The following is an 18,389-nucleotide window of genomic DNA, read 5'->3' on the forward strand; positions in this document are numbered from 1 at the left end:
ACCCTTGTCCCAAAACCTCCAAAATAGAAAGAAAGAAAAATGTCAAGGTTGTGGGTATGGCGCACAGCTGTGGGGAGCCTGGGGCATTTGAAGGGGGGGGCAGATCCTGGAAACAGTTATTCACCCATGACCTTATAAGGTTCATTATGTGACTTACACAATTGTGATGTGGCCTATATTTCTTTCATATTGTATTTATGGCCGTAACAAAACAAACAAAAAAAGTTTGAGAATGGCTGTTTTACAGCATATTTGCCATCCACTAACTTCTTTTTACCAGCTTCCCTTTCTGGGTCATTTGTAAACAGATGCATCCATCATGGCAGCATTTTGTGAGTAGGCACTCCACTCCTCCCCATAGAAGCCATTTTGTGTTCCTCAGTGTACCAAACCTGCCTACCAACCCAAAGAGGTCGGAGATTCAGTCTTAGTAGGCCTTTCTGGTACTTTCAGTGCCTCAGTTACGCAATCAGAGAAACCTGAATTTGTTTGTTTGGGGAAGATGGTATGTTGAATAAACAAGTGCTTGCATAGAAATATATAACAAGAGTATTTCAGAAATGCACTCTTGCCAACTTTTGGGTCCTGATGCAAAGTCTGTATAAGCTTGTGTTAGTGTTCAAATCTTACCATATAGGTGGTCATTCCAGAGTAAGCTATTATTGTGTAATTGCCTTTCCTCATTGGGATGCCAGGTGTCTTTGCATTCTCTAGTTTGCCCTCCATTTTTGTTTCTTTTTATCTTATAGAAAAAAGTCTGTTAAGGAAGAAAAAGGAGATAATTTTATTATGTATTGGACACACCAATCTTCATTGATTTTGGGTGCTAAATGAGGGTGGGTGGGTGTCTAGTTATTACTTGAATGGAAAACCACCAGAGAATACTAGGGATCTCCAGATAAGGCTAGGAAAAGGATCCCTCCTGAATTTCTGGAGAACTATTGCCAGCTGGAGTTGACAGGACAATTAGATAGACCAAGCCTCAGACTCAGTTTATGTCATGTTCTTATGTTGCTGGTATTGCTAGGAACGGTCTGTCTGGAAGCATCAGAGAGCTACAGGCATGCTGTTTTTATAGCTGCTTAGTCCAAGATAGAAGGTGAAGTGAGCTAAGAGCCTCCAAATACCTTCTCCTTTTCAGAGGGTATCAACCTATGATCAGTTTCTTGGTCGTATAAAAAAATTCAAGACTGAAATGTGGCATGATATCAAGTCTGTAAACAGGGTGGGGAGTTTTTGGTCCTTTGTTTTGTTTTTGTTGGGCAGAGAATTGGGGGATGCAGCCTGTAGTCCAAAACATCTAGAAGACCAAAGGTTTTCTCTCCCTGCCTAAAATAATATGCTATTTGTATAGGAGACCTCCCAGCACATTGGTTTCATGGCATTTAGGACGCCTGTTGGGCATGATCTAATCTAAGCTAGGGCTCATAGTCAGCTCATGATTGAGCAGGCTGTAAAAAATCTTTGAGTTAGATGCTTGCATTGCCACCCTGATGCACAAACCACACCAGCTCACAAATTACTAATGGCTATTTGGGGCTAAAAACTAGAATCTTTGCATCTTTCAGTGGTGATTGTTCAGGAAGGAAATGTCACACAGGGCTGCTCGGTCATGTGTCTGTTTTTGGCCAACTGGGAGTTTGAACATTTACTGGTTAGTGGGCTTCGGATACAACACAGAATTCAAGTGGATCTGTGTGTATTTGTGGAAGTGTTTTACATTGAACATTAGTGGAAGTTAAGTGTTGTGGGATAATCTAAGATACCTTGTGATACCTCCGAACTAGAGCTCCTCCGTTGATGATAATGGGAGTTATAGTCCACTACCTCTGCAGGGTGCCAAATTGGGGAATGTCATCCCAAATGGTGCCTTTCTTCAGAATAAGTGAACTCTACCTTACACATCTTGCTAACGTTAGAAAATACATTTCTCACACTGAGAAAGGTTTAATGTCTGCAAGTGGACATGGCGTCACTTTGTCTTCCTTCCCAAGCCTCCATCAGGAAGTGCACATTCCCAGTCTAGAGGTGCTAGAAGAAGAGATTCGCTGGATGAAAGAACATCTCTCTCAACTTCGATCTCCAATAGTCTTTTGCCACAATGACCTTTTGAGCAAGAACATCATCTACAACAAGGCAGAAGGTTTGTTATCTTACTCTCACAAGTGCATAACACTTTGTAAAATGCACAGATCTTTTTCTCACTGAAAATGCCTTCAAAAGAAACAAATGCCAGAGAAGTTCCCTTGCCTATTTAGGAAGCAACTACTCTATCTGAAAACCCACTTCTACCTCTGTCTTTATTTTTTTCAGGTCGTGTCCGGTTCATAGATTACGAATACACTGGTTACAACTATCAAGCCTATGACATTGGGAATCACTTCAATGAGTTTGCAGGTGAGTTGAGCTTTGCAATATTTTCTGGACGCTGGAAATTCCTAGACGCCCTTGATCTTACTGAAGCAGGGCTTGGAACTGTTAGGACAAGTGCATTAACATTAGATCATTAAAGAAGATTATTTTTTTAGCTTAAAACCAATGAAGATTAATTCTGATTAAAAATATTTAAATTGCTAAATAATGGAAAAATAGCTTAAAATTGCTAAAAATTAACAAACACCCCCAAATCCACCCTGCAAAAATAACAAGACTAAAATAATGTGAAACATTAATCATTACTCAAAAAATTAACACCTTTAGCATTTCACAGTAGGTGGTGAACCTACTTTTTTTTTTGGATATTTGAACTACAGCTCCTATAATTCACTTATCATTTGCCATGTGAGTTAGGCCTTCTACAAGTTGAGGGCGAAATATTCCCTACAGGTGTTCCTACAAGATTTCCTAACATGTTTAAATCTTTCAAGGAGACATAAAGCTTCCTCTAATGTCAGTTTGATCCTAGATCAACCTATAACAGCGATGGCAAACCTATGGCACGCGTGCCACAGCTGGCATGCAGAGCCCTCTTTGCAGGCACACCAGCCATAAGTTGCCGGATCGCTGCTCCCCCCCCCCAACATCCAAACCTGAGGAGGTGGCTGCAGCCACCATGTTGGCACCCCAAGAGGTGGCAGGCCAGGATCGGGAGCAGCTGGCACTGGCGGCTGATCCAGAGTGGGGTCTCGAGGCACCTCCATGCCTGGGATTCCCCCTTCCACCACCACTTCTTCCACCACTGTGCACTGGGTGTTGTTTTATTTTTTCATTTTGGGCACTCGGGACCAAAAAAGTTCGCCGTCTCTGACCTATAATATTAGCATTTTATTGACTGCAAAGTGCACGGCTCTTATTCAATCAGTGCCGTGGCCATTGCTGACCTTCCTGCCCCTTCCCTCCTATGCTGCTGCAAGATGCCCATTACTAGAGCCAATAAGTATTGGAAAGAATGCAGGATAGATCTTGAATCATACTAACCATCTGTTTTGGTTAAATAGCAACCTGTGGCACTGTTGTTGTTGTTGGAGTGCAACTCCCCTCATTCATTTTGTGACTGATAGGAACTGAAGTAAAGTTGCAAGTTCCCATGCTCACTCTATGTAGGAGTTTTCAAAACGTATGCTGTTATTTTTTAAAGCACAAACTGCTGATGAAAAAACAATGTTCATATTAATACATAGTAAAAGTAGTTACAGTAAAAGGTAAATTTAGGCCGTTGTAAGATTATTTCCTTCCTGCTGTCCTCTCTATTTGTGGCTCAAAGGCTGGATTAGAAGCAAGCTCCTTTTGAAGGACCTGCATGTAATTATTCTGGTCTCTGTATTAATGCTCTGCCGAGCTTATATAAGACAGGAAATCACTGTATGGCTAATTATGTGTGTTACCATTACAGTTGTGTTCTGTTTCTATGGGATCATAAAAAATAAAAAGGGTCATACTGGATATTTTTCAGAAGAGATCTATAATAATTAGTGCAGATGATTGAGTGGGCGAACTGGATGGAAAACCAACTCACTTGAAACATAGTGCACTTCCAGACAAGCCTTTTGTTGTGCAATCACTGTGTCTTATTCATAGCATTTATATGGAGGGATGGAAGGAGTTCTAAACAACATTACCTTTCATTCTTAGCACTTCTGTGTTTTCCTACCAACTCTTCGTCACTTCTTAAATGCCATTAAAGAGAGAAAGACTTAATAGCTTTATGCTTTGTATTGCTAGGGGCTGTCTCTCTCTCTCTCAGAGATGGGAAAAGCTGTTGTTGGACAGGAGGAATACAATTCTATGAATATCTCAGCCATTATGTTTTTTAAAAATAACTTTTCTAATTCATAATCAGGTACTGCTTGTGCCATGGAAAGTGAGAAGAGCATTAGAGAGAAAAGGAAGTGAGGAACAAGGAGACCTATCAGTTTGTTTCATGAACATAAAGGCCTTGCAGGCTTTAGAATAGAACCAAAATCTTATGTGTGTGTGTGTGTGTGTATATACACACACACATATACACATATATACATATATACATATACATATATATACATACACACACACACACACACACATATATATATAAAAACATGATCACACAGTTTCTTTTCTTGTAGCAACCTGCATTATGGAAAAGATACTCCATAGGCTTCCTGTTGTCTTTTACACTGTTTTCTCCTTGTAGGTACTGAGCATCTTTGCTAAGTTCCATTCCTCAAGATTCAGAGCCAAAGCTTTTTTGGACTACAGATTCCAGAAGCCCACAGCCAGTGTGGTCACTGGCTATGCTGTTTAGGGAATTCTGGAATTTGTAGTCCAAAAGTTATCAAGCTTTTTTTTACAAAACTGTCAACAAATCAGCAACCACTAGAGGAGTTAACATTTCCTTCTCCAAACACTTGTGTAGACCAGATAGGCAGGGTATACATCAAATAAATAAATAAATACATAAATTTAAAGTAGTGCAACTCGAATTATGGGTCAGTTTAATAATATCAGTAATCTATCAAGGGAGACAAACCATTATATTAACCAACATGTTCCCAGCATTCTTACTGAGCTCAAGATCATATGTTTAAGAGGTTCGGTTCTTATACATTCCTGAGCTTGTGTCACATCCCATCCCCTGTTCATTGCCAACCTCTATTTCTAGGGCTGAATGAGGTGGATTACAATCTATACCCGTGCAAGGAGCTCCAGCTTCAGTGGCTGAGGTACTATCTGGAGGCCTACAAGGGACTAAGTCAGGAGGACCAGGGAGAAGGAAGCAAAAGCAGAGGCGAAAATGGAGCTGTGTGTGAAGAGGAACTCGAGAGCCTCTATGTGCAAGTGAACCAGTTTGCTTTAGTGAGTATGTGTGTTATGAAGAAAGGGCACAGGTAAAATAGGAGAGAAAACAGCAGACAAATAACAGACATCAGGTATATTTCTATATTTTTATAGTTCATGTCATTCAGAGTGCCACTTCTATATTTTTATTAGCTCAAGATGGCTTTGTCACTATATTAAACATAGAAGTTTATTTTAATCACATTCATTTTTAAGCCCACCTATTTTCTATTCCATAACTATTTCCTATACAGGCTACAGAACTTTTTAAAAACCCTGTACTATTCTGCAGCACAACCTCTCTCTGTCCCCATCTCTTGATTTCTTTCTTTGTCTCTCCCTCTTCACTTATTTGCCTGCACCTCTGCCCCTCCTATGTTTCAGTTCATTTTGGCTCTTCCTGGCACTTTTAGCTCCCTGTCCCAGCATAGGTCAGCAGGTCTATAGATTTCTTAATTTTTAAAAGTTTTCATCTTTCATTTACCCGCATATTCCTTTATACTCCCATTTTCCTGCTTTTCCTCTTTTGTTCTCTCTTTTGTTGCTCCAGGAGGAAGTTAAGATGTTTTAGGTTCTGGACTTAATGATCTTACAGGTGTCCAGATTTTGGATGGAAGTGCATGTCGTTAATTTTTTTTCTTATTTGGGTGGGTGGGGTTTGGGCAGCTCTTTAGATCGTGGCAAACCTTTCTTCACTTAGAGTAGACCATTGGTCTAGTTAGGTGGGGTATAAATAAATAAATAAATAAATAAATAAATAAATAAATAAATAAATAAATAAATAAATAAATAAATAAATAAATAAATAAATAAATAAATAAATAAATAAATAAAAATAGTTCACAATGTGATAAATGAGTTCTGCTGTTGAGTGGGGCCCTGGACTCCTGCTCACTCTCTTCCCCTTGATAACACCACTGCTCTCACTTACCTCACAGTCTGTTTGCTGAGTTTGACAGCAATAGAATCGTAGAATAATGAAGGCCATCCCCCTGCTCAGTGCAGGAATACAAATCAAAGGTTATCGGCCAGACGGTTGTCTAAAATTCTCTTGAATGCCTCCAGTGTTGGAGCACTCACCACCTCCTGAGGTAATTGATTCCATTGCCGTACTTCTTTAATAGTTAAGAATTTTTTTTTCTGATATTCAGCTGAAATCTGGCTTCCTGTTACTTGAGCACTTTGTACATATCCTGCACTCTGGGATGATCCTGCCCCTCATCTATATGACAGCCTTTCAAGTATTGGAAAAGTGCTATAATATCTCCCCTCAGTCTCCTTTTCTCAAGGCTAAACATGCTCTGTTCTTTCTGTCTTTCCTCATAAAGCTTGGTTTCCAGCCCTCTGATTATCTTTGTTGCCCTCCAAATTGAAGTGAGGTATCCAGAACTGGACACGGTAGTCAAGATGAGGCCTAACCAATGTTGAATAGAGGGGAATTAGTACCTTGTGGGACGTGGTGGCACTGACGGTTAAACCGCGGAGGCCCCTGCGCTGCAAGGTCAGAAGACCAGCAGTCGTAAGATTGAATCCAGGCAATGGAGTGAGGTCCCATCCCTTGTCCCAGCTCCTGCCAACCTAGCAGTCTGAAAGCATGTAAAAATGAAAGTACAGTAGATAAATAGGTACCACCACAGTGGGAAGGTAACACCAGTCCATGTCTAGTCGCGCTGACCATGTGACCATAGAAACTGTCTACAGACAAACGTTGGCTCTACAGCTTGGAGACGGGGATGAGCACTGCACCCTAGTTGGACACGACTGGACTAAATGTCAGGGGGAACCTTTATCTTTACCTAGTACCTTGTGGGATTTGGAGATTTGTGGGGATTTGTGGGATTTGTTAATGCAGCCTAAAATAGCATTTGTCTTTTTTGTAGTTGCATCACACTGTTGGCTTATACTCAGCTTGTGTTCTACAAGAATTCCAAGATTCTTCTCACTCACAGTATTACTGAATCAAATAATCCTCCATCTTGTAACTGTGCATTTTGGTTTCACCCCCTAGGTGTAGAACTTTGCACTTATCCCCTGCTGAGTTTCATTCTGTCATTTTTAGCCCAGTGCTCCAGCCTATCTGGATCATTTTTTAATTTTGTTTCTGTCTTCCAGGGCATTAGCTATTCCACCCAATGTTGTATCATACACAAATTTGATTAGCATTCCCAGTAGTATAAGAACTCCTTTTTGTGAGAACTTTGCTGTAATGGAATCTGAGACAATATGGTGTGGCTAGCTAAAAGATAAATCGTTAGAGCTGTTCCATAGAAAGCAGTAGTAGCAACCACAGTCAAAGCTTCTTCAACCTAAGTTATAAGAAGACCACCTGTTGGTTTGCTCCTGCTCTAATGGGATATCTATTTTGAAAATAAAGAGTGGTAAAATATATTTTAATGCTGTAAAACAGCTGCAGCAGTTGTAGAACTGAATGGTGTTGGTGAAGTCATAGATACTAGCCAGCAGGGGCACTTTATAGTAGCCCTTTTTGTGGTTTTGCCTAAACCATGAAAAATCTGTAGTTCAGATTAAGCATGAAAAATCTTAAACCACTCACACAATTGGTTTTACAGAGCATGATCCTCAGTTTAAAAGAAGTATACACAAAAACATTTTGATTTTAAACTGAATTCTTTTGAATTGTAGGATCCAGTCATACCATTTCACATTCTTTCTCACATTCACACATCACATGTTTATATTTTGTTTTGTTTTTCTAGGCCTCCCATTTCTTGTGGGCCTGCTGGGGTCTGATTCAAGCACAGTTCTCTACCATAGACTTTAATTTTGCCAGGTGAGTGTGTCCCACTGCATCTGCAAGACATTATGGAAGGATACCTGGGTATATCACCTCTGGTACAAGTGATCTGGATCAGAGTATATGGATTTGTATCACCCCTTTATTCCACTTACATGCTTCTTACCTCCAAGAACTTCAATGGAGCATATATGGTGGATTCCCCACCCCACTCCTTTATTCTTGCAATAGCCTTATGAAGTAGATTAGGCCAAGAGATGATGACTGGCCCAGAGTCACCTGGTTAGCTTCATAGCTGAGTGGAAACTAAAGACTTAATCTCTACTAGTCCTAGTTGAAGAATCAACACCATACTCATTGTAATGCATCAGGCACCTAAAATCATTGAGCTCTGAGCATTATGACTGAGTGATCAATATAGAAGTTTGTGAATGGTGAATGTTAGAGGAGTGGATATACTGTTTATGGATAGTAAATGAATACACTTCCACACCATATGATGTGGAAGTAAATGCTCAATGCAGTCTAATGGATAAAGTATCAGACTACAACCAAGAGATACAGGTGGGGGCTACAGCTCCCATTAACTCCAGTGCATAGCCAATGGTGAGAAATCATGGAAAATGCAGTGCAAAAACATCTGGAGGGCCAGCCTTTTCCACCTTTCCTCTAAAGATCTCACCACCTAGTAGTCACAATTGTATCACATGTTGTGCCAGTTTAGCATTATCATCATAGATCTTGGTGGCACTCCCGTCACTGAAAATGTATGCCAATTGAATTATACCAGTGAGCATAACTATTGGGATTTTTACCTGTAAATATAATACATAAATGACATTTTATGAAATGAGGTATCATGAAAGTCTTTTTCTTTCTCTCACTCTGCAGATATGCAGACATACGATTTAAACAGTACTTTAAAACAAAGCCTGCAGTGACATCCCTCAAAATGTCCAAGTGAGGTTGGAGTCCAAAGAATCTTCTGGACCTCAAGATTCCATGTCATTTTCTCTGGTGTAGAGTATCTCTGCCACCCTGTTGTCTTGCAGTTGCTTCAATAATGGGTGAGCAAACATCATGAAACAGGAAAGGAAAAGGAAAGCATGCCTTCTATGAAGCCAACAAATTAAATCCAGCCCCTGGAACATGGCTGTGCCATCCACGAAGTACCTGCCACATGATGCTTTCAGAAGGTGATGTTAGGACATGGCTGCCGGCCAGAGATTTTCATTCACAGAGCTTGTGGTATTAAGGAATGCTTCAAGTGCTTCTAGGCTTAAAGAAAGGGTGGCAAAGAGTAGGAGGGGAAGGATTTGGCTTACAGTGTTATATGGCCTTGTATACATCAGAACTAGATGGGATATCTTCTGTTCTTTGGTTGGGGGAAAACTGACGTATGGGTAGTGGTGGTTGTATTAACTATCCACGGGATTATGCTGTTTTGAGCTGGACTATTGAATGCTGGCACCCCTTTACCACAGTAACAGGAGCAGCTTCAGTTCCTTTCAGTTCTACTCTATTGCCAAAGCACAGGGCAGAATCCACACCTCCGGCTTTTTGTTTTTCAACAGACAAAAAATCAGGAACACATCATCTCATGCTCAGCAGTGAGCTCTTTAAGATACAAGAGAAACAGAAAACTGCATAAGTATCTATTTGGAGCTTTCTGGAGCTAGTAAGTAGAGCAGCCTTCTGTGCCATTGACTGGCGAAGGGGTTCTCTACACTGCAAGTCCTGCCATAGGTCACTTTGAAGAGAGAAGATTTTATTGCTTGAAACCCAAGGATATGGGGGGAAACAAATAGTCACAGACACACCCATGCACCTTTAGTAAGAAAAAAAATAGTGAACTAAAAATAAATGGCTACATGGAGTTTTTCTAGAGCTTGAAAATATCACTCTTTTTTTTTGTCTGTAACTTCCAGAATTCTCCATCCAGCATGGCCAGTGGCTGGGAAAGTCTGGGAGCTGTAACTTTTTTCAAGCTCTTAGGTTTTCCTAGTATACAGTCATCACAATAGTAATATGTGGGACAAATTTACCTGTCTTTTACTTCCCCCAGCCCAACTTGCTGTGTTTGTGTTCCATATGGCATCAAAAGTGCCTTCCTAACTGGATTATTTGTGGGTTTGCCTGAATCTGTACCAACTGAGTGTTTTAAGACTGTGAAAGTACCTGTTTCTCCAAAAGACTAGAGTGGTTTTTAAAAACATGGTGGGCATCTGTTAAAAAATAGAAGGCAAATGAAAATTATGTCAGTAGAGTGAGGACGAAGAAGAAAATTACACACATGCCTTACAGTGGAATTTGTGTACAAGAATGGTTCCCTGTGGCATGAATGCTACACCAAACTGCATCGGCTGTGCACAGGGGAAGAAAGAGACTTTATTAACAGTGTAAACTCTTAACTGTATTCAGGCCTTCAAAAGGAAATTAATTTGAAAGTGTGAGTAGTGGGGAGAATTCTAGCCCCACTCGCTGCCTCCACAGGTCGAGGGACTGTCTGAAAAAGAGAAAACCTACTGTATATGGAGCCTCCCCATTCTGTTGGGAGCTCTGATTTTGTAGTATCCTTAGTCTAGAGGGGCTGTACATGTAGCAGGCTGCTTCCTGTTCAGATAGTCCTTCTTTCAGTCTCATCTCCATGCTTGCATTTTCAAATTAACCATTTTCCGAATGCCTTAATAGCACTGTTGTGGCAAAATACAGCATAGAGAGGATCACCTGACCTTCTCAGCCCCCTTGCATCAAGCCTTACTTTATATGTAAATAGATCTATTTATCCCTAGATTGTGGAAAACTGGAATCAACTTGAAACATTCCTTATGAACTGTGAATAGCTCACATGGTGCTTTGTCTTACAAGAAGGCATTCAAGTTCCTTTTCTGAGAGGGCCTATCTGACAACACGCTTCCTCTGGGTTCTCCTGTTATAATGAGGAAAGCATGTGTCTAGACCAGTGGTTCTCAAACTGGGTTTCCCAGATGTTCTTGGACTGCAGTTCTCAGAAGCCTTCACCACTTTTTCTGCTGGCCAGAATTTTTGGGAGTTGCAGTCCAAAAACATCTGGAGGCCCAAGTTTGACAACCATTGGTCCTACACCACCTTGCCATTTTGCTTTTTCCCAGTGCTAAGAAAGGCTCACTGAGAACTGGGGTTATATTTCTTCCCCATGGACTTCTGTTTAGTGAGCCATTAAGAATAACTCATGATATCTCCCTTCTTCATTACTTAGTCAGGGACACAAGTATCTCCAATGTTCATATTTATTTTGAAGTGAAGATAAAAATAGCCTCCTGCTGTCTTTTTAATTGCTCTGCTATTATAATTAACTTCCTTTCCTGCAAAGCTACACCTCCCAAGTTCCGAGTTCCTGTGGTGTGCCTGCCCTTGTTGAGCTGGTGGAGAAGACTTTTTAAGAGAACATAATAAATACCTCCTAGATGTCCTTTCTGCCCCTACAGGCAGCAACTCCTACATGCCACAAAATCTGGGAAGCAGTTTCCCGCAAAAGATGGGAAGCAGGAAATTGATGGAAGTCTACCAATTTCACTTCTAGTAGGAGAAATGGGGAAGATGTGGCCCATCAAATGTGAAACCTGCAATGCTTTGCTGTTGACTAGATTTGCTGCTGAGAACAGTGGTCAGTGCCATCCTAGAATATCTGGAGGGTCACATGCACTCTACTATTCCTACCATAAGTAATGTGAACAGTTTCTCCAATTTATACAAGGAACTGAACTGCTTTGAAATCAGTCCTGAGTATAAAGAAAACATGACCGCATTTTTCAGAGGAACTTACCCCTCCCAGGATATCTTTCATGGTACATGTGTGTGTGTTTTTAATTCCATTCAGACACGGAAGTTACTGTTTTTATTTGCAAGCACTGGGTTTGTGCACTTGGAACTTGGATAAGTTGATTTTGGGAGGGGCTACAACGGTCGGAATCTTGTAGTTTACATGACTGGGCCATGTTGGCTGGAAGATTCAAGCAGTTGCAGTCCAGAAAGGTAACTTTTCCAAGTTCTGAATGCGATCTCATTAAGGTAGCCAACCATGTGCTTGCCTTCCAGAAAGTATTCCAAGGCCAGCTCATATATATATGATGCTGCAGGAAATTTTAACAGACATGGGAATCATTTGTTGGTACAACACACTGCAGTGGGCAAAGAAGAAAGCTGCAAGACCTCGAGCATGACCAGATCTATCACTAACCATGATAACCACCAGAACTATTTATAGGCAAGGTCCATCAGCACTGCCTTCTATGCTGTTCTGTTCTCATACATGTCATTATAGGAATTGCTTTTCTGCACGAAACTTTCAAGAATTATGACCGAAAACAAAAATAATGATGTGGCTGAGCAGGTTATGTGGAGATAAGCTGTACTTTCTGTGTGTGACCTACTAGGATAAAGAAGTGCTGTCAAAGCAGAGGGCAGCATTTTTCCAAGAGGGCTTCACCTCACAGCATACCCATGCTGGCAAAATGTAAATTGGCCACTAAAATTGGATTGCTTGGTGCATTTCAGACAATGGTATCTTCACAAGTTGACATTCCACATAGATTCTCTCATATAAGGAATGCAAAAGGATCAGCATGGTAAAAAGATACACGAAATGGATCTAGAGATGGGCACTTGGGAGGCAGCATCCTGGCTTCCCTACCCCATCTCCTCCAGGTTCTGCCTCTGAGTGGAGGGGACAGGAGGCAGAATTGCCCAAACACCTATTTGTGACACTAAATGAACCAGGACAAACCAGCAGTTCATACCTGTCTCTAGATGACTCCTTTACATAGAGGCAGAATCTGAAATATCTTACAGATTCTTGAGTCTCACATTTTTTTAAAGAGGGCCTTCAGACCCTCCACTTATTCCAGAATATTTCAGTGTTTAAGGTGTTTTCTAACAACTGTATTGTATTTGGTTCAGTAGATCATAGAGGTTCTTGTATTAAAGCAATGTCACTGCAGTGTGAAAGTTTCAGAAGAGTTAAGATTAAAATAAAGCACTCACTACAAGAGCAACAGGAGCACCCTTGACTGTGGAACATGCACTGTATGTATGATCTGTTCTCAACAACGAAACACAGGAGGAGCAAGTTTGTTTGGTTAGAAATAAGAAACACTATGCAAAGCACTGTTTGGCTGGACACTAATAACAGCATTTAAGTATGCTTCCCTCCAAACAGTTTTGTGGCTTAAAGCAAGGAATTGGGGTTTATTTTGAAATTGGAATTTTGAAAACAAATGCTGTATGATTGCTTTAGACTCTAATTCTGCAAACAAGAGCATTAAAGAACTTAGAAAAGTTGCTTGCTTTATCTACAACTCCCAGAATGCTCTAGGAGCATTCTAGTAATTATAGTCCAAGAAAGTAACTTTTCAAAACTCGATGCTACAAAAGCAGCCAGTCCACCAGAACCACAGAGGAAAGGCAAAACTGCCTCATGAAGAAATCTTTGGGCAGAGGTTCATGTTTCCTTCAAAAAATGAAAATGAGCGGTACTGAACTTATGTCACAGGAGCAAAAAAAATGCTTCTATTCCATGCTGGTTCATTTTTGCATATATTTGTATGTACCTTTGTGTACCCAGAAGCTGGGCAGCTTGAGTTCCAGAATTAAGGGTTCTGGGTAGCTTCCCTGTGTTGAGCTAAATCCAATTATTAGCCCCAACTACAGTAAAAATTCTGAATGATGGGACTTGCTAAAGTCTACACCTGGGTAAGTCCTATTGATTCAGTTAGTTTTTTTCAGTTGAGACTAATGGTTAGATGTAGCCTTTTGCTTTTTGTGCCACAGGGCACTTGTTGTGAATCATAATGTTTGGTCTGGCATGTTGGTGCTCATGTGTAACACTGTACTATAGACTTGAGAGACAAGTTTACTGTGTAGTTTTGTAATGTAATTGAAATATGCTCTAAAGAGCTTCAGAACTATTGACTATTGTGGTGATTTTGGGAGTGGGAAGGACTGTAGGACAAAATCACAGCATATCAACAAATATGAGCTTTGCAAAAGAAGCAGAATTTTCCTAGTGTTATGCAAAACTGGGACCCTTTCGAAAAGTAATTTTTCCAGGAACTGGAATTGCATGTCCTCACTGCTTACCAAAATCTCCATCTTTTAGCAAGATACCGCTTCTGGAGGAGCAAATGTTGGCAAAACCCCTTTTATCCAGTTCTACGGGTCCGAAAATATAAGAGTTCTCTGTTTTATGCTACTGTGTGTTTTTACAGGAGAATTTTTTTTTTCCTGACCTATCTATTATTCTTAATGTCACAATGTTCATTTCAAGATTAGGTCTGTGATTATATTTACTCCTGTTTGCATAAAATATCAGCAAACTGCACTGCAAATTTACTTACAGAATAATTAGCGATCTTTCATTAAGCAAACAAAGGAAATAAAAGTCACGTACCTTTTGTTGAAAAACCAGTCTGTAATTAAGAATTTATGGCTGAAATCCTTTTGTGTAATGTAAAATAAGGTCCTGTCCAAATTGCTTTTAATGAGTATGCCTTAGTTTCAATCCTAAAATAATATATATGCAGGACAACAAAAACAAGACAGAAGCTACATGTATTATGCCTTAACTTTATAGTACTTGTGTTGGCAACATCTTGAAATGATGCAGGATGCTGTATATCAGAATAGTCAACATCACTATAAAAGTATTATGCCACACAAAAATGGGCAAATGGGAAACCCTATCCATGTGTCATATTAAAAGTGATATTCTCTCAGAGTACCAGAAATGCGCCTCTCTTATATTTTTAGTGATCATGGAAATGCAACTGGTACGAGGCAAACAAGCCTTCAGATGGCACTGCTTTGTTTCAGAACATCAGAATCCCCCCCAAAAATTCCTACTATTGTCACATTTAACAAACCATGCCCAAAATTGGTTGCCTCCAACGGATTTTTGGTATCACCTGGAAGGACAAAGTTCCAAACAGAGTAATCCTAGAACGAGCTGGAATTTTCAGCATGTATACATTACTGAAACAGTGACGTCTACGTTGGCTTGGGCACGTCGTGAGAATGGCTGATGGTCGTATTCCAAAGGATCTCCTGTATGGAGAATTAGTGCAGGGAAATCGCCCCAGAGGGAGACCACGGCTGCGATACAAGGATATCTGCAAGCGAGATCTGAAGGCCTTAGGAATAGACCTCAACAGATGGGAAACCCTGACATCCGAGCATTCAGCCTGGAGGCAGGCGTTGCATCACAGCCTCTCCCATTTTGAAGAGACCCTCGTCCAGCAGGCTGAGGCAAAGAGGAAGTCACAAAAGCAGCAAAACCAGGGAGCTGGACAGGGGTCAGATTGGATTTGTCTTCAGTGTGGAAGAGATTGTCATTCTCGAATTGGCCTCCTCAGCCACACTAGACGCTGTTCCAAATCCTCCATACAGAGCACGTTACCATAGTCTTTCGAGACTGAAGGATGCCTAACTAAAAATATAAGCAAAGTTCTAAGTTTTGGTCCCTTCCTCATAAAAGAGTCCCTGCCATAATTCTCAGGGCGTGCACCTACACTGGTATGGTGCATGCACACATACCATCCAAGAATCATAGTGGGAGCTCTTTAGTTACTGGCGAGGAATGGACCAAAACTGAAAACTTTGCTTATGTTAAGCAACGGGATTTCAGCCTGTATGTGTTTTGGTGGCAGTGAGAATCGCAAACTAATGAAACCTAAGCAACGTCAGAAGGTTCCTCGAAGTAAATATTAAGAGCCTGGGAAAAATGTGGCCCAGCTAGAAAATCCACAAGATGACATAGCCACACAGCAGCTTCCCAAGTTTGACACACTAAATACAGTAATCTCTCTCCTATTTACTGACTAGTTCTGGCAAAGATGGGAGGAGACAATTGCCACCAAAAGACTAAAAGAATCCTCAAGCCTTTATCCTCATACAAGCCATGTCATTCACCTGCCCAAAACTGTTACTGTCAACAAATTGCTATCCTTGACAGATGCCAAAAGAATTCCATTGCATCGACACTGCATAGCATGTCTTCACTCCACAGACCACAAACATTCCCATTATGAATTATGCACTAATGATTAGGAGAACAAAGCCAACCTTCTCTGGCACTTTGGTATTTGAATCATTGCCAATATAGTCCCGTAACCCTGGACAACTGAGACTTAAAGCTACTGGCAGGGACTACATCTTTTGGTGAGTGGGTTGTGATTTCTGATTGACAGGCAAAGGAAAGTCTGCTTCTGGTCTTTGTGGTCCCAAAGAAACCATTTTGAAGCTTCCAGTGACAGCAGAGAATTTGGCATTAGTGCTGCTTGACTGTTGAAGACAGAAACGGAAAGGGATCCAAATTGTTATTTTCTAATCAATCATAAGTGGCCTTTTTAAATTTAAAACCTGCCACCGCACTTCAAGCACTGAATTAAAGTTTGTACTGGCAAAACCAGCTATTGAACATTTCAGGTGCACGGTGCGCTGGACACAGCACACATGGCCACAGACTGCTAATAGAGTGTTATTGTGGTTTCGTTTGTTTTACCAGGGATTTAAAAGTACTTTGAAGAATGTTACCGCTCAGGACATACACATTAACTCAACCCATTTTGGAAACCATTCAGCCAGTTAAATAGGTTTCCTTAATTTCAAAAAAAAAAATAATAAAAAATTGTGGGACACAAGAAGGATGTATATACCATGGAAACAGGTGTCCCTCTAACTACTTCCAACATCCCTAAAAATGGTTGTGTTTAGTCTGTGGCAGCAAAGACCTTTGGGTTCTCAGTGTGACTTTGACTGATGAATTTGTTTGACAGAGCTAGATTTGCTTTAATTAAAAAAGAGCATATTTAGACATTGTTTTTCTGTCCCACAGTTTCCATGTGTATTTCACATGATGGTTTGGCCTGACATTGTCAACCATAATTTTAATATTATGTAGAGGCAGTCAGTTACAGAGAGGCCAGAAGTGTGTTTTATTTCCTGTAAAAGTCAGTGTGACAAACCCAGACCTACTGGGATCTATCACACAGTTACTAAGCTGCCACCAACCATTCCCTATAATAAGTCACACAGACCAGGGATGGATTTTTAAACAACAAAAGAATAAGGTTTATTTTAAATACAAACAGGGTAAATAAAACAATCAGGTGAATAAAATAAAGTAACGTGGCTTATTCTCACACACACAAGCATACAGTTTGGTTCACCTAGAACCTTTAACTTAAAGCACAGACCCTGAACCCATCAGTTCTGGCTAACCCACAGACACCTGAACTTATCAGGTTGGTACTCTGACACACAGTAGTACCCTGTCAGACACCCAGACTCCCACAACAGCTTCTTCTTCCCCAGCTGCTGCTTCGTCCCAACCCAGTGTCTCACAGTCTGTCTCAGCATCTACTCTTCACCACACAGGCATCACATATTTATACAGTACAGCCCCTCCTCCTGATGTCCCGCCTTCCACTCCCCATAGGATGGAACTTTCCCTCCAAACCCATGACAGACAGGTAACATCAGTGCTGTTATGTAACACCTCCCCTCTTTAAAAGTTGTTTTGTAGGGGGAAAGCTAAGGTGCTTTTCACCAAAAAACAACCTGAATAAAATACACAAAACAGTTATACATACCATATTATACTTACTTACATTCTAAGTTAAACATTTCAAATAGGCATTTAAACATTTACCATTAACATTACATCAATTTTACCTTTATTCATACAAACCAAATTCAAAACCAGGTACATTTTAACTTTTTGTCATCATATATACACATAGTCCATGTTCTTTCGCCGTCTTCATTCTTCAGGTCTTCTTGATAAGGCATCAGCAACACAGTTCACTGACCCTCTGACCACCTTCACTTCAAAGTCATAGTCCTGTAGGTTTAAAGCCCACCTCATAAGTTTGCTATTGTGGGTTTTCATTGTCTTTAACCATTGCAATGGTGAATGGTCAGTACACAGAATAAAATGTCTTCCCCAGATGTAAGGCTTGGCCTTCTGGATCGCGTAGACTATGGCCAAACACTCCTTCTCCACGGTTGCCAAATGTCTCTCACCTTTTTGAAGTTTCCTACTCAGGTAGGACACCGGATGCTGGTCACCATTCTCATCCTCCTGGCACAGAACTGCTCCTACCCCGCTGGTAGACGCATCGGTGTAGATGATGAACTCCCGGTCGAAGTCTGGAGCACGCAGCACAGGATAGTTGATTAACGCCTCCTTCAACCTCTGGAACGCCGCCTCACAGTCGCTGGTCCACGGGATGCGGTCATCAGCCTTCTTCCTCGTCAGATCGGTCAGCGGAGCCGCAATCTCGCTAAACCTCGGGATGAACTTTCTGTAGTAGCCCACCAACCCAAGAAATGATTTGACTTT

General features: G+C 40.8%; 1 protein-coding gene across 1 annotated transcript in view; it reads left to right on the forward strand.

Annotated features, from left to right (window-relative positions):
• ETNK2 (ethanolamine kinase 2) overlaps nucleotides 1-13,049 on the forward strand; it is a 29,704-nt gene extending 16,655 nt beyond the window's left edge. The window contains exons 4-8 of the mRNA XM_072997340.2: nucleotides 1,995-2,143; nucleotides 2,314-2,397; nucleotides 5,081-5,274; nucleotides 7,974-8,047; nucleotides 8,903-13,049. Coding sequence (XP_072853441.2) covers nucleotides 1,995-2,143; nucleotides 2,314-2,397; nucleotides 5,081-5,274; nucleotides 7,974-8,047; nucleotides 8,903-8,975 — 574 coding nt within the window. The 3' untranslated portion in view covers nucleotides 8,976-13,049. The remainder of the gene's footprint in view (nucleotides 1-1,994; nucleotides 2,144-2,313; nucleotides 2,398-5,080; nucleotides 5,275-7,973; nucleotides 8,048-8,902) is intronic.
• Nucleotides 13,050-18,389: the final 5,340 nt, after the last annotated feature.

This window comes from Pogona vitticeps, chromosome 4 (genome assembly GCF_051106095.1).
Source record: "Pogona vitticeps strain Pit_001003342236 chromosome 4, PviZW2.1, whole genome shotgun sequence".
In the NCBI taxonomy this organism is placed as follows: Eukaryota; Metazoa; Chordata; class Lepidosauria; order Squamata; family Agamidae; genus Pogona; species Pogona vitticeps.